We start from the raw sequence: 14113 nt of genomic DNA, 5'->3' as shown, positions 1-14113 counted from the left end.
GTAGGCTAATCGGCAATAAGTTAGTATTGAGACTTTGGGCATATTGCCCCTATTCACTATTCAGGTTTTTGGGTCCGAGAACATTACTGGGTTATCATCCGAGATCCAATATCATCACAATTGCAGTTTAATTGAAAACCATATTCAAGTTATCTTGAAATTCTTACTTATTTTCAGCTCTTAAGATGTTTGCTAGTGAATGATGCTGTTGTAATTGCTTTGCCGAGTCTTACAGTTAGGTTTTTTTTTTTTTTTGGTTACCAAAGTGAAGTATGAAGATTCGAAAAAGAAAGAGAGTTAGAAAAGTAACAGCACAAAAAAGAGAGTAACCTGCTTTTGCATCAAGTGGGTTTCCAGGTCGAATGCATGATGGATTTAGCAACACTTCATTGGCTAAACCGTGTCTGCTTTTGCTAACCTGCTTAAACCAGCACCTGACTAATAAATTCACGAACCTTGCAAATGTTACTGATAATCGGAGCCAAGGTCCAGCTGCATTTTCTTCTTCCAACCTCTGTTTGCCATCATCTTTTATTTCTAGCTTTTTGGTTTATTTGTTCATGTACCATTTTTGAAAGATTCACTTTTTCAATGAATGACTATATTTTAACCAACTTATTGCAAATAAACAATGAGTAATAATCAGTAGAAAGCTACGTCCAAATTTACACCCAATGAGGTAAACTTATTTTATGCTAGACAAAACAGTAACCCTTTTAGTCTTTTACTACACCGGACTCCTCAACCCAAAAATGGTTATTGCATGGGTTCTAGAATTGATGGTGTGTGTGGGCACAATCTTAGACTCATTAACTACTCATGGAACAAACCTGCTTCCTTATCAGAGGACACTTGTTGATTTTTAGGTTCTATCTATTTTTTAGATTTTATTGCTTGATGATCATTTCAAATAAACCTCTTTTAGTGCTAGTTCTTGGATCATCTTTCATTATTATTATTATTATTTTTTTTTTTTGGTTTTTCAAACATAAATTCTCTCTTAGAGTTTATTTTCTTAAGTTATGTTTGGTTGGGGTGAAAATAGGGAGGATGGAAAATAGGGTGAAAAATGACATTTTACACTGTTTGGTTGAGGAGAGAAAATAAGAGAGACAGAAAATAAGGAAGAAAAATTTTCCTCCGGACCCATCTTTTTTTATCCTCCCAATTTGGAGGAAAATAGGAAGGAAAAAGTACTGAAATATGCACTTTAAATAAATATCCTCAATTTATTCATCTCATGTACCCTCACTTTATTCATCTCACCTGTGACTTAATGACTTTTGCCTCTTCATCCTTATCACTTTACCTTCACAGCACAGCAATGTCCAGGTTCTCTTCTCTTTTTTCTTTTTCTTTTTTTTACCTTGAAACAGGTAAAGAATTTATAAATATTTATTGGTTGAATGGTGTGTTGCCAGGGGAAGAAAGTTTGGCCAGTTGCTGAACACATTGAATGGTTATATAAAGTTTTTTTTTTTAATGAGTGTAAATTTGCTGAATACAATTGATGATGCGAAGAAAATTAGTATGCTAGATACTTCGGACTTGAAAGGACCACGTGCTCTCTCTGTGGCCTGAAAAAGAAGGAAAAGAAATCAAAGGTGACCGGGGTCACCGGCCAAGAACCCTCCGATGACAAAGTTAGTTTTCTCTCTATATTTTTGGAGTTCCAACTTTTTAGGAGAAGTAAAAACGTACCTTTTATTGGTCTGAATGAGTGTTTATATAGTGTCATGGGGACAGTTATTGAAATTGTAACCTCCCCTGGATTTGAGGAGGTCGGGGGTTCTTGGATAACTCCCATAACCATTTAGGAATTATATTTTCTCACACAACGATCACCGGAAGTTATGCGTATATTACGAAGGGGTGAAATGTATTTAGTAATTCTCCAAGTGTAAAATTCTCGTCCAGGGGTTTTCGTGCGGACGAATCCCTTCAAGACGGGGGTGGGCGCTTTCCTTGGACGAGTGATGTGGGTTTGTCTTCGTCCATGGACGGCCATGGCGTTAGCTCCGTCTTGGTGCTTTCTTCTGGACGGTTGCTAGTGTGCCTTCTTCTGGATGGTTGCTGGTGTGAATGACCATGGACGATCTGGAGTATCTACGTTCCTCATCAACAATAATACTTAAAGTTTTATGTTTTCAAAACATAATAATACTTAAGTGGTCATAATTTAAATCATATTCTTTTTTTGAAAATACGATTAAGATAAAATGTTAGATTTTAGTGGTAATTAAAAAAAAAATTTGGAGAAGAATTAACTTTTAAATTTTTTTTTTTTTTTTGAGAAGAGTAACTTCTAAACATTATTAGTTTAAATAAATATTACTAAAATAATACAGTAGTATCATTTTCAAAAATTAAAGGGCGTGATGATTGATGTTTGCAACATAGATGACATGTCGTTTTGCAATTAGGAGAGGAAAAAGGTCACTGAAAAAAGTAAACGACAACCCGTTTATTGTCCATCCCAGTTCAACTAACCACCACAGCAGGAGAGCAGGCAGCAGTAGCCAGTGGCCATTTGTTTGATCTTTCTTTCTTTCAAGTCTCGAGTCTGTCTGAACTCTGAGAAGCCTCAAAAAAAGAAAGAAAGAAAGAAAAAGCACCTGAGAGTGAGAGTGAGAGTGAAAGTGAAAGTCACCGGCATCGGCATGTCATTTTCGGTGACTCTTCCACCTCCCTCTGTCTCCGCTTTCCCTCACACCAAACAACGTTCTTCATACTTGGAAAACAATTTCCCTCTGAATTTCAAATCCAACCTCCAACAATTCCAAGCACTCTCTCGCCTTCATCTTCAAACCCAAGTTTCTAGAAGAACCCAAAATTTCCCTCGTGAAGCTCCAATAGACGAACCTCGCAATTGGCTCGACCCTGTTGATGACGAAGATGAAGACGAAGAAGATGAAGATGAAGATGAAGATGAAGATAGGAGTTTAGATCTTCTTGCACGGTTCCTTCAGAACGTGTTCAAGAAGATCTCCAAGCGTGCCCGCAAGGCCGTGCGATCGGTTCTTCCTGTTTCTATACCTACCAAGCTGGTTGGGTTTTCTGTTAATGGAGTTTTGTTGCTTGCGTTTTTGTGGGTTTTGAAGGCTTTTATTGAGGTAATTGTTTTCTGCTTTTGTTTTTATGAATTGGGTTGTTTTTAGTTTTCATTTTGGAATTCACTGTGATTTTTGCTCCTTACTAATTCTTCCATGTTCTACATTAGCTAATGGTGAGTTGCTTGTGATAATTTATAGTGATAGTAAGTAGTCATTTTCTTCTCAAAAAGGACAAAATAAAAGTTTTTTTTTTTTTTTTTTCTGTCATTTGTGAAGCTCAATCTTTAGTTATATAGGTTGGTGTTAGGAGTCTAACTTATCTTGATTAAATAAATAATGATAGCGATGTGTTTTACCGATTCAAATAAATTAGTTAGGATTAGAATTAGGATGATTTATGATTAGTCTTATTTATATAGATTATAGGAACTAGGAAGTTAGAATTCATTTTTATCTAACTGGAAGTCTCTCTCTTATAAATTAAGATCTTGAAAATGTATGAAGAATAGTATGATATATTAAGTTATAAATTGTTAATTAATCTAACTTGGAGGTTTGGGCTCCCTCGAAGTAGTCAATTTATCAAATTTTGAGGCCCAACCAAAAAAAAAATCATGCACTTAACAGTTGGATTGATAGATGGATTGGGAGTTTTCTCAAAAAAAGAAGAAGCAGAGAGAGAGCGAGAGAGTTGAAAATGTAATTTCAAACTGTGGAGGAATAACTTGGAGTCAGAGGGTTCTGAGATATGTCGGGTCTAAGTGGAAGAGGAATTTTTTGTAATAGGAGTACCAGTCCAAGTGAACTTTGATGGTTAAAGCTAGGTGGGCAGAAGAAATTACTCATATTGACTAATTGTAGCAGCTGACTTGACATAACGGCAGAAAGATTGTGAGAATGTTGCCCACACAATAAGAGGTGGGTGCTGGTTGTAAATTTTCAGTTTCTGCTCCTTGTGTTTCACTGTTTCATGACTGCAAATTTTGTTCAATGACCCAAATTGTTCAGGACTTTGTTATGTGCACTCATGTGCATGTGTGCTAGGCAGTTGATTAGTCTAGACTGTATATTTTGCTACGTAGAGATAGAGCTCAGTTAATTGTATCCTTTATCTTGTTCCTAGGGTTCTATGGTTTCAGTTTGCTCTTCCTAGATTTTCGTGATTGTATGTCTACTTCTTTGACATTTCCATGTTTGGATGGGTCCATGGATATGATCTACATTTGCTGGTACAAAATGCCAATTGGTCTCATTGCTAAAATGCATCACGAATGTTCTGGCTTTGTAATCAGTGGTCTCACTGTTGTTTTGCTTATGTATGAAGAGTTCCAGTTGTGGGGTATCAGTTTCTTCCTTTTAATTGGCCTATCTTAATTAGGGATGTCCAACTTCAATTAAATAAGTTATTAGGATTTGTTGGATTACTGATTATGATTGTCAAAATGCCTTTCTTTCTTCTTCTTCTTCTTTTTTATTTTTATTTTTTATGATGATGATGATGATGATGATGAGCAACGTCTTCAAGGCAAGGCCCTTTGGACCTACCCCTACCCCCGTTGGATGGCCTGCCCACAAGAACTGTGCATTGGGTAATCCCAGGACTCAATACCAGGACCTTGAGGGAGCAAACCCCAGGCCTAGCAATCAAGCTAACCCCGTGTGGGCATGATTGTCAAAATGCTCTATCAAGGCCATAATGGAATACAAAATGGTTTCTATTATGTTACGTTCCATTTGATGGAGAAATCAAAATCTTTATTCAAACCATTTGACTACTTTACTCACTGCGGTGAGAATTAGATGAAAGTTACTTATCATAACTGAGGTCATTGCATAATTAAAATTTTACATAGGAGGACCTTTTTGCAAAGTTGTGATGTTGATTGGAAACTGAGAAAGGGAAGCTCACTGTCAAACATAAACCCATAATCAGTCATCCATTTAATGTTGTTCTGCAATTTACTGTTACTGTGATTCACTGATATTGTAAAACCTTTTTGTTTATCTACAGCCTCTAATAAATCATGATCTCTGTGCTCATGTAAATTCAGAATAGGATGTATCTTGCCAGTTCTGTGAAGTTGGAAGTTATGCAAGGGAACTTTCTATTTCTAATTAATTTGAATCTTGTTTCCAGGCATTTTGGTGTCATGTCCAATCATGTAAATTTTCATTTTCTATCTATATCACTCTCAAGTTCAACATTGGAAGTTAGCAAATGATTTTTTTTTTTTTAATTTTTTTTTATGATCATCTTTGCATTTGCTATGGAACATATTAGTGAACAGTGTGGTCTTCGTCTTTGTCAACAAGAATGTGCCCTTCAATTGTTACAGCTCTAATCATTTCTGGCTCATGAAAGATTAGAGTTAATCCTGTAACTCCTGTTTACTTTTATTCAATAATTACTTATGTGGCATTGTATCACAATAACAAAAGAGAGTAATAGTTAATTACAGAACAAGATTAAAAAAATATGAAATCTGTTCTTGTGAATCACTGCACTGCATGTGATTACAGAAAAGGCAATGGGACCAATGTGAGTTTATGTCCTTTGGAGAAAGCTTAGTGAACACGTTCAAATCTATATTTAGTCGCACTTTCGAAGAATAGGAACTTGAGTTGGTGGATTCTCTTTTTTATTTGCTTTATTTTAATATGCGAAAATGTGAAGGGGCTTCACTTTGGAAGCAAAAGCGTGGTGATCAATTTGATGTCTTATAAGGCATTCAAGAAGTTTCAATGGTTGGGATTTTGCATAGAAAGGCATTTGGAGTAGTAAAGTTACTCTAAAGGTTGCTCTTTTCATACGGACAGTAGCCTTAGGAAGAATTTTAAGTTTCAACTATGAACGAATTAATTGAACAGAACATCATCTTGTTGGTTTGGTACTGTATGGATGTGTAAATGTATAGGTGAGTCTACTGAGCATTTGCTCCTTCATTGTATAGTTGCTAACAACCACAGGTCCTTTCTATTTTAGTATTTGGCATGAAATGGGTGATGTCTCAGAGAGGGTGATTGGTGTTTATGTCAGTTGGCAAGGATGTTTAGACACTATAGAAACAACATCTTCAATATTTTTTAGCTGAAATTCTCATTTCTACAAACTTTGTATGGGGGGTCTAATGTGGTTGGCAGTGTCTCTTCTTTTGCTGATTTTATTGATTATATTTTATTGTGATTTTTTGAGGAAATTCTTTGTATACTATTATTACCTGTGTGCTTAGATTTCACTTTTTAATAGTTTTATTGATAGAATTTTTATATCACTAATGTTAAAAGAAAAAAGTAAAAGAAAGTTCCGTGACCAACTATGGTTTCTTAGTCTGCTCTGCATCTAACTTATGCAAATATTGGCATACGTGACACTCATAAAAAAATAAATAAAAAATAAATTAAATATTGGCATATTCTGGATGTGGCATGAGCTGCCGTTATGTATATGCTAGGAAACATGGCGTCTAAAGCTTGATGTGTGGATGAACGCGGCATTTCCTGTATTTTGTAATTCTATGTTCTGAATAATCTGTGGTACTTCTTTGTTCTATAAGATTAATTGACCCCGGGATTTTAAAAAATATTTTTTTAATAGAATTTTTGTTCATTTTCTGTGTATGAAATCCAGGTTATTTGCACCCTTGGAAGTGTAGTGTTTGTAAGCATCTTACTTATTCGGGGGATATGGACTGGGGTAAATTATTTACAAGAAAGCCGCAACCCAAGGATAAATAAATTTGATGATGATCACCGTGCATGGAGTGGTACACAGCCTGCAGGTTGACTTGTCCTTTCCAGAATTAGAAACTGTTTCAAGAATATTGCACCATACAAGAATAGTGGCATCCTTAATAGGAATAACAGGGGGATGGTGAGATTGTAGCAGAATAAATCTCTTATAGAAATAACCACCATTGCAGTTTTTATGAATATGATGGTGTCCATCAGGAAGATTAACGAGCAAATTTCTTTTTTTGGGATATGTTTCTTATGATATTGATGGAATAGATGAAGAATCAGAGATGTGAAAAGCTTTAGTTATATGTATAATGTATGGGTGCTAGGCAATCCTCTAGCATCATCACGCATCTGATATACATTTATTCTATTCTCATTAAGCTTGATCTTTGTCATTGGGCGGGTACAAGAAAATTTTTGAGGCCTGTTTGGTTTCTCATGATTTATTTAGCTACTTGATGATCTTCATGTTAAGCAGACGTTCTTTAATAAGTATATATGTTGTCCAAACTTAGAGCATTCACAATGATGCTTGCGAAAAACCTATTTTTAACAATCCACGCTACAAAAAAAATTCCCTTTATCAATAATGTCAAAGCCAATTATTTTTTGGCAACTTGCTACAGTGAACTGTCATCAGGTTTTGGTAAAAAGTTAAAAACAGGAACCCCAATGTTATAGAAAATGACTATTCTAGTTTTGATTCATTATTTGGGTTTTGTTTACCATCAGGTGCTTCCATTCCTGTTTTGCATAGCTTGTTAGAGAGTACCTTCTGCGTTCCTCAGGAAGAGGCTGATGAGATAAGGATTGATGATTAGGTAAGGAGATGGAAAAGTGAGAGCAATAAAAAGTCAGAATATTTTTGTCACACTATATGCCTCAACATTTTCACCTTTTATGGGCTCTACATAAAGTTTTTTTCCCCCTTCCCTAACCAAACAACACACAAACCTATTTTTTCTCCAAAATTTTTCATTCACCCTGTTCACCTCTAAACAATCACACCCTTATTTACAAACGGCAGGCTTGGCCGGTTTGTTTTTGTCATTAGCAGATTGGCGCATCCAACAAAATCTCACTAAATGAGAGGTAAGACGCCCATTGATATTTCCAAAGGAGCATTGTCACCTTTTTTATATCTCTCAATAACTGGCTGGCTATGTGGCTATGCTCTTCAGCAATCATAGTCTGTCAAAATGAGCCAATGCATTGTATAAAGATGGGTCCACCTCCACCACCAAAATAATGATAAGGATTGATTTCAACCTGTGTTTGAATGTAATGGTTGCTTGTATTAATAGAAACATGATGATAACCTAATGTTCAATCATCCACACCTAATGATAAAACACTCCTCTCTCTCTCTCTCTCTCTCTCTCTCAATGATTATTTTCACACTTTGATAAAACACTCATCTTCTAACCATGCACATAAATAAGCTTTAGATAAAAGAACAAGCCGGTTAGAATAACACTCTATCTTTGTAGATAACAATCTCTTAAACCGAATGAGTTGTGAGCCAAAATTGCAAATTTAATAACTATATTCAAAAACGTCTTCATTTTGAAAGTTAAAGCTATTTGCAAACTCCTTTCTTATTTTTAAATTTAATTAATCGATCAATTTCAAATGGAGGGTATATATATAAATAGAGAGAGAGAGCTGAGAGAAAATTTAATTAGGTTTTAAATAAGATTTAAATTGTTGTCTAATTTTACGCCACGTATTCTATTTATTTAAGTTTTTAAAATTTTTGTTCTAGGTGAATTAATGAGGCGCAAAAGATGAAGGGTTTAATATAAACTAGCTTGTTACCCTATGCATATGCATAAAAATATTTAAAGATATATAATAAGATGCATAATATAATTCCTATATATATAATTTAAATACTATTAATAGTCATTTTTATATTTTGTTAACTCTTTAAAAAATTTTGTATGGATATTATTAGGTATCAAATGTAAATTGCTCATTTTTTTTAATAATTGTGAAACACTTTTTTTTTTTTTACGATTCATTTATTCTAGACTCTTTGATTTTTGTACATAATAACTCATTTGGATGAATATTTATGATGTGATCTTACATTTGATTCTAAAATTATGAAATAAAACTCTTTAAGAATAAATAATTTAGGACACATGGTACAAAATTGGAACTCTAGTTTGGAATTCTAATTTGAGTTTCTTTTAACTTCACCTATTGTAGGTACTCAGGATTTTCACCTCTCGGGCCAAGGGCTTTTTTCCTTATAACCTTGTTTGGCTTGACACCTTGTATCCCACATCGAAGAGAACTCCTCCCACTTTCTCACTTATAAGCTTGTGCCATGGTGAGGAGTGTACCATCAGTTATTAATAACTGATGGTACACTCCTCACCACGGCGCAAGCTTATAAATGAGAAAGTGGGGGGGGGGGAAATATTCTCGATGTGGGACCAAAGGTGTCAAGCCAGCATGACTACAAGGCCAGCCCTTGGTCCGAGGTGAAAATCCTAGTACCCACAAAAAGAAGTTTCCTTTTAATGTGTGGGCAATTTTTATACTCCAGAGAAACTTATTGCGTACTCTCTGGAAACTTGTTGTTGTCCCACATCGCAAAGAGACCTCCCCACTTTCTCACTTATAAGCCTGAGCTGAAGTGAGGAGTGTACCATTAGTTATTAATAACTGATGGTACACTTCTCACCACGGCGCAAGCTTATAAGTGAGAAAGGCGGGGGAGATATTCTCGATGTGGGACAAAAGGTGTCAAGCCAGCATGACTACAAGGCCAGCCCTTGGTTCGAGGTGAAAATCCTAGTACCCACAAAAAGAAGTTTCCTTTTAATGTGTGGGCAATTTTTGTACTCCAGGGAAACTTATTGCGTACTCCCTGGAAACTTGTTGTTGTCCCACATCGCAAAGAGACCTCCCCACTTTCTCACTTATAAGCCTGAGCTAAAGTGAGGAGTGTACCATCAGAGCCAATTCGATTGATTGGTGAACGACCAAACTCTTTGAAAGAAGTACACCTCACAGTGCATGACCTCCTTGCTTCTTGTAGCCCTAATGCACGTTCACCTTGCTCTCTTTTTCTCTTCTTCTTTGGTCTACCAATCAACTTTTTCCGTTTTGGAGGAAGCATGGTGTCTTGGCCTGTTTCCAGCTCACCCTTAGCTAACATATCAATATCAAGCATTGGGTGAAGGATTTGGCTATAGGTACGAATGTACATGCTCATGGGGTAGAATGGATCACAATAATCTTTAATGGCTGCCCTTTTGTATGTGATACATTTTGCTACATGCTTGCAAGGCAATCCACTAATTTCCTAAACACCACAAGGACATTTTTTGGGTTTTGTAAAACTTTTAAGAATAAGTTGAGGACAATTTCGAGAATATATCCTTAACTAAAGAGTAAGTTAGTACACAACGTTTTTAACATCAATTTAACAGAGTTTAGTTAAATGAATGTCAAAGGGGGAAAATGTTTTTTTCCCTTTAAGTTTGAGGGTGAGTGTAATTTTCCCATACCTCAAGGGAGTGGAGTATTATTTGCCCTATAATTTTTTTTACATCCTCAAATGCTAGTGCTTTTAGATTATTTTAGATCGAAGCAGTTTCGATTGGACTCATCCCATGTATATTAAAAAAAATTATATATATATATATAAAAGATTCCCAATGAAAGTATATAGAAATTAAACGTACATAAAAAAGAAAAAAAAATTGGGTAAAAAAGAAAAGAAAAAAGAAAAGGTAAAAGAAACATCCAAACAGCAAGAGCAATGATGGAGGAAAACCCAAGCGGGGTAGAGGGAAAATCACAACCTTACAGCCAAACAGATTTACAGTAACCCTTCATGGAGCGGCAAAATAATAATAATTCAAAAATCCAGAAAATATAACGAACCATGGTTAGAAAGATGGTTACCGCAAGAACCAATGACAGACGGCCAAGTCATCCACCTTGTCTCAACCACCACCTCGGGTTAAAATGATATCTCTCTGTATAAATACAGCCAAACCCAAACTCTTTTTGCATATTTGAATCGAAAGAAAGGGTTTTCACTCAGATCAGAAGGCGTCTTGATAAACGCTTTCGTTTTACGGTGAGAGCCTCAGCCTCAGCCTCTGTCAACTTCTTTGTTGTAGAATTTCTTTTCAAATCGAAAATGAGAGAGTGCATTTCGATCCACATTGGTCAGGCCGGTATTCAGGTCGGAAATGCTTGCTGGGAGCTTTACTGCCTTGAGCATGGTATCCAGGTATTCTTCTCTTCTTCGTATTCCTGCTCGCTTTTTACTTGCTCTGAATTTGTACTAGTATGTGGTGCATTTGATTTCTCAGATCTGTGTCTTTTATCACTCACATTTAGTCACGCGCTTCGCATTTTTCTTGTTTCACTTCAGATCTGTGATTTTTTTCTGAATTGTTTTTGAAATCGAGTGGTTTAGTTGTTTCAAATGTTAGATCTGTGGTTTTAAGCATCAGATCTGTCGTTTCTGTGAATGTGGAGATCATATTCATGGTAACACTGCGTTTCCTTTGCAAGATCGGTTTGTGTTTTTATTAATGAATTAAGGTCTAAATTGTTCTGAACACTGTAATCTATTTGCTTAGATAACGTTTAATTTTACACAATTCAGTTCAGTGATAGTTTGTATCTTAGCCAAAATATAATTTCTATATTTTGTGTTATTAATGACTGTGTTTTATGGTTTTTGAACTATCATTTTGGTGTAAAAAAATTTAAGTGTTTGAATTAGTTCTTGTTCAAGCTTTGGATGATAAATAAATCGCTGAACTGTTACTTTTATCTGTGTAGCCTGATGGCCAAATGCCAGGTGACAAAACTGTTGGAGGAGGTGACGATGCCTTCAACACCTTTTTCAGTGAAACTGGTGCCGGGAAGCACGTCCCTCGTGCCGTGTTTGTTGACCTTGAACCCACTGTCATTGATGAAGTGAGGACTGGTACTTACCGCCAGCTCTTCCACCCAGAACAGCTCATCAGCGGCAAGGAAGATGCTGCCAACAACTTTGCCCGTGGCCACTATACCAGTAACCATCTTACACTTTAAATGTTTTTTGTTCACTAAATTTTGCATTTTTCAATAAAAGCATCTGAAAGAATTCAATTCTTGTTTCAGTTGGCAAGGAGATTGTTGATTTGTGCTTGGACCGTATCAGAAAGCTTGCTGATAACTGCACTGGTCTCCAGGGTTTCCTGGTTTTCAATGCTGTTGGTGGAGGCACTGGTTCCGGGCTTGGTTCCCTTCTCTTGGAGCGTTTGTCTGTTGACTATGGCAAGAAATCAAAATTGGGTTTCACAGTCTACCCTTCTCCACAGGTCTCCACATCTGTTGTTGAGCCCTACAACAGTGTCCTCTCCACCCACTCCCTCCTCGAACACACCGATGTGGCTGTACTTTTGGACAATGAGGCAATCTATGATATTTGCAGGCGCTCCCTTGACATTGAGCGACCCACCTACACCAACCTCAACCGCCTTGTCTCTCAGGTAATTGTCTATGAAGATCTTTTGCTAGAATCAGAATTGAAATGTATTTGAAATATGTAATGCAATGTGCAAGTTAATCATTGTATATAACCTATAATGCTTACCTTAATATCTGAAAAGTGCCACATGACCGTTGATAGATTTTGAACGTGTTGTTGCCTTGTTGGTCGTATCTCTATAACATGTTTGCTATCTATATGGTTTTTTGTTTGTTTGTTTGGAATTCAGGTGATTTCCTCTTTGACTGCCTCTCTGAGGTTTGATGGTGCTCTGAATGTGGATGTGACTGAATTCCAAACCAACTTGGTTCCATACCCCAGAATCCACTTCATGCTTTCCTCATATGCACCAGTCATCTCTGCTGAGAAAGCATACCATGAACAACTCTCAGTGGCTGAAATCACCAACAGTGCTTTTGAGCCCTCATCTATGATGGCCAAGTGTGATCCTCGCCATGGCAAGTACATGGCATGCTGCCTGATGTACCGTGGTGATGTTGTGCCTAAGGATGTCAATGCTGCTGTTGCTACTATCAAGACCAAGCGTACCATTCAGTTTGTTGATTGGTGCCCCACTGGATTCAAGTGTGGTATTAACTACCAGCCTCCAACTGTTGTTCCCGGAGGTGACCTTGCCAAGGTGCAGAGGGCTGTTTGCATGATCTCAAACTCTACCTCTGTGGCTGAAGTGTTCTCCCGTATTGACCACAAATTTGATCTCATGTATGCCAAGCGTGCTTTTGTGCACTGGTACGTGGGTGAGGGTATGGAAGAAGGAGAATTCTCTGAAGCCCGTGAGGACCTTGCTGCTTTGGAGAAGGATTACGAGGAGGTTGGTGCTGAGTCCGCAGAGGGTGAGGATGATGAAGGCGATGAGTATTAAGGATAATAACTAGTTGCTGAGATGATGGTTTGTTTTTTTTGTTTGGATAGTATCATCTTTTGGTCTGCCCTATGTGCCTTATAATGTTTGTGTACGTGTGCAACAAATCTCAGTTGTTCCCAATTTTATCCTACCCAGACTGTGATGTTATTGCTGTTTGATACTTGTTATGGATGGTTTTTAATTTGTGAAGTTTCTTCTCTCTTTTACCTTTTTTATTGTGTCTTAAAACTGCTTTAGGCATGTGTCAAAGTAGAACTAGCGAAAATTTGTGGTTGAGTTTCGTGTGGGTGGGAACTCTTAACTAGTCGGTCGAATGGGTTCTCTAATCTTTGACGAAAAAGGGTGAAATAAGGGGCGATTAGAATGGTTAAATCTATCTACCAAAAAAAATAAAAAAGAATGGTTAAATATTTTAGTTGGATGTCTTAAAAATTAGGCAAAACTACAAAATTGGTTCTTAAAGATCAGTTGCTAAGCTTTGTTGTTCTTTGAAGTTTTAAACTTTTAATTTGAGTGTCATTGGTCCTGAAGTTTTAAGTTTATTAACTTATGTTAGTTTATGAAGTTCCAACTTCTGGTAGTTTATCTGGCATTTTTGCTCCTTAAAGTTCTAATTAAAGTGTCATTGGTCCTTAAGTTTGAAGATTTAACTTCTGTTATTTGTCTAAACGATGAGGCATGTTTTAAGTCATGTAACAATCTATTTATAATTAAAAAATTACGCGTTAGGGTAAACCCGAATAAAAACGCATCAAACCCATTAAAAATTGGGTCTTTATCTATCTATTTTTTTCTCCCTTTTCTCCAAATCCAAACAAGGTTGGAGGTATCGACATAATTGCATTAAAATTGGGACTTTCTCCATTTATCTTTTCCTCCTTTTTCTCGAAATCCAAATAAGGCTGGCTGGAGGAACCTACGTAA

General features: G+C 36.5%; 2 protein-coding genes across 3 annotated transcripts; both read left to right on the top strand.

The window, feature by feature from the left end:
- Positions 1–2520: 2520 nt before the first annotated feature.
- LOC142642376 (uncharacterized) lies at positions 2521–7193 on the top strand. The gene is made up of 2 exons (XM_075816728.1): positions 2521–3113; positions 6682–7193. Exons 1-2 carry the CDS (start codon positions 2661–2663, stop codon positions 6835–6837), a joined length of 609 nt encoding a protein of 202 aa, XP_075672843.1. The 5' UTR covers positions 2521–2660; the 3' UTR covers positions 6838–7193.
- A 3542-nt stretch (positions 7194–10735) lies between these two features.
- LOC142644723 (tubulin alpha chain) lies at positions 10736–13378 on the top strand. 2 transcript variants are annotated; one of them, XM_075819303.1, is made up of 5 exons: positions 10829–11049; positions 11610–11844; positions 11934–12304; positions 12533–12991; positions 13077–13378. In XM_075819303.1, the coding sequence occupies exons 1-5, from the start codon at positions 10957–10959 to the stop codon at positions 13197–13199; spliced, it is 1281 nt and encodes a 426-aa protein (XP_075675418.1). In that variant the 5' UTR covers positions 10829–10956; the 3' UTR covers positions 13200–13378. The 2 variants fall into 2 exon arrangements, with proteins under 2 accessions (XP_075675417.1, XP_075675418.1); XM_075819302.1 differs by having other exon boundaries at positions 10736–11049; positions 12533–13378.
- The last annotated feature ends 735 nt before the right edge of the window (positions 13379–14113 follow it).

This window comes from Castanea sativa, chromosome 7 (assembly GCF_040712315.1).
Source record: "Castanea sativa cultivar Marrone di Chiusa Pesio chromosome 7, ASM4071231v1".
In the NCBI taxonomy this organism is placed as follows: domain Eukaryota; kingdom Viridiplantae; phylum Streptophyta; class Magnoliopsida; order Fagales; family Fagaceae; genus Castanea; species Castanea sativa.
This window is presented reverse-complemented; position numbering and strand designations above follow the sequence as displayed.

What these genes read in the sequence shown, in the direction of transcription:
- LOC142642376 (XM_075816728.1), top strand. Translation starts at nt 2,661, where the DNA reads ATGTCATTTTCGGTGACTCTTCCACCTCCCTCTGTCTCCGCTTTCCCT. An exon ending in TTTTGAAGGCTTTTATTGAG is followed by an intron (nt 3,114 to 6,681) that starts GTAATTGTTTTC and finishes TATGAAATCCAG; the next exon opens with GTTATTTGCACCCTTGGAAG.
- LOC142644723 (XM_075819302.1), top strand. Translation starts at nt 10,957, where the DNA reads ATGAGAGAGTGCATTTCGATCCACATTGGTCAGGCCGGTATTCAGGTC. An exon ending in GCCTTGAGCATGGTATCCAG is followed by an intron (nt 11,050 to 11,609) that starts GTATTCTTCTCT and finishes TTATCTGTGTAG; the next exon opens with CCTGATGGCCAAATGCCAGG. An exon ending in TGCCCGTGGCCACTATACCA is followed by an intron (nt 11,845 to 11,933) that starts GTAACCATCTTA and finishes TTCTTGTTTCAG; the next exon opens with TTGGCAAGGAGATTGTTGAT.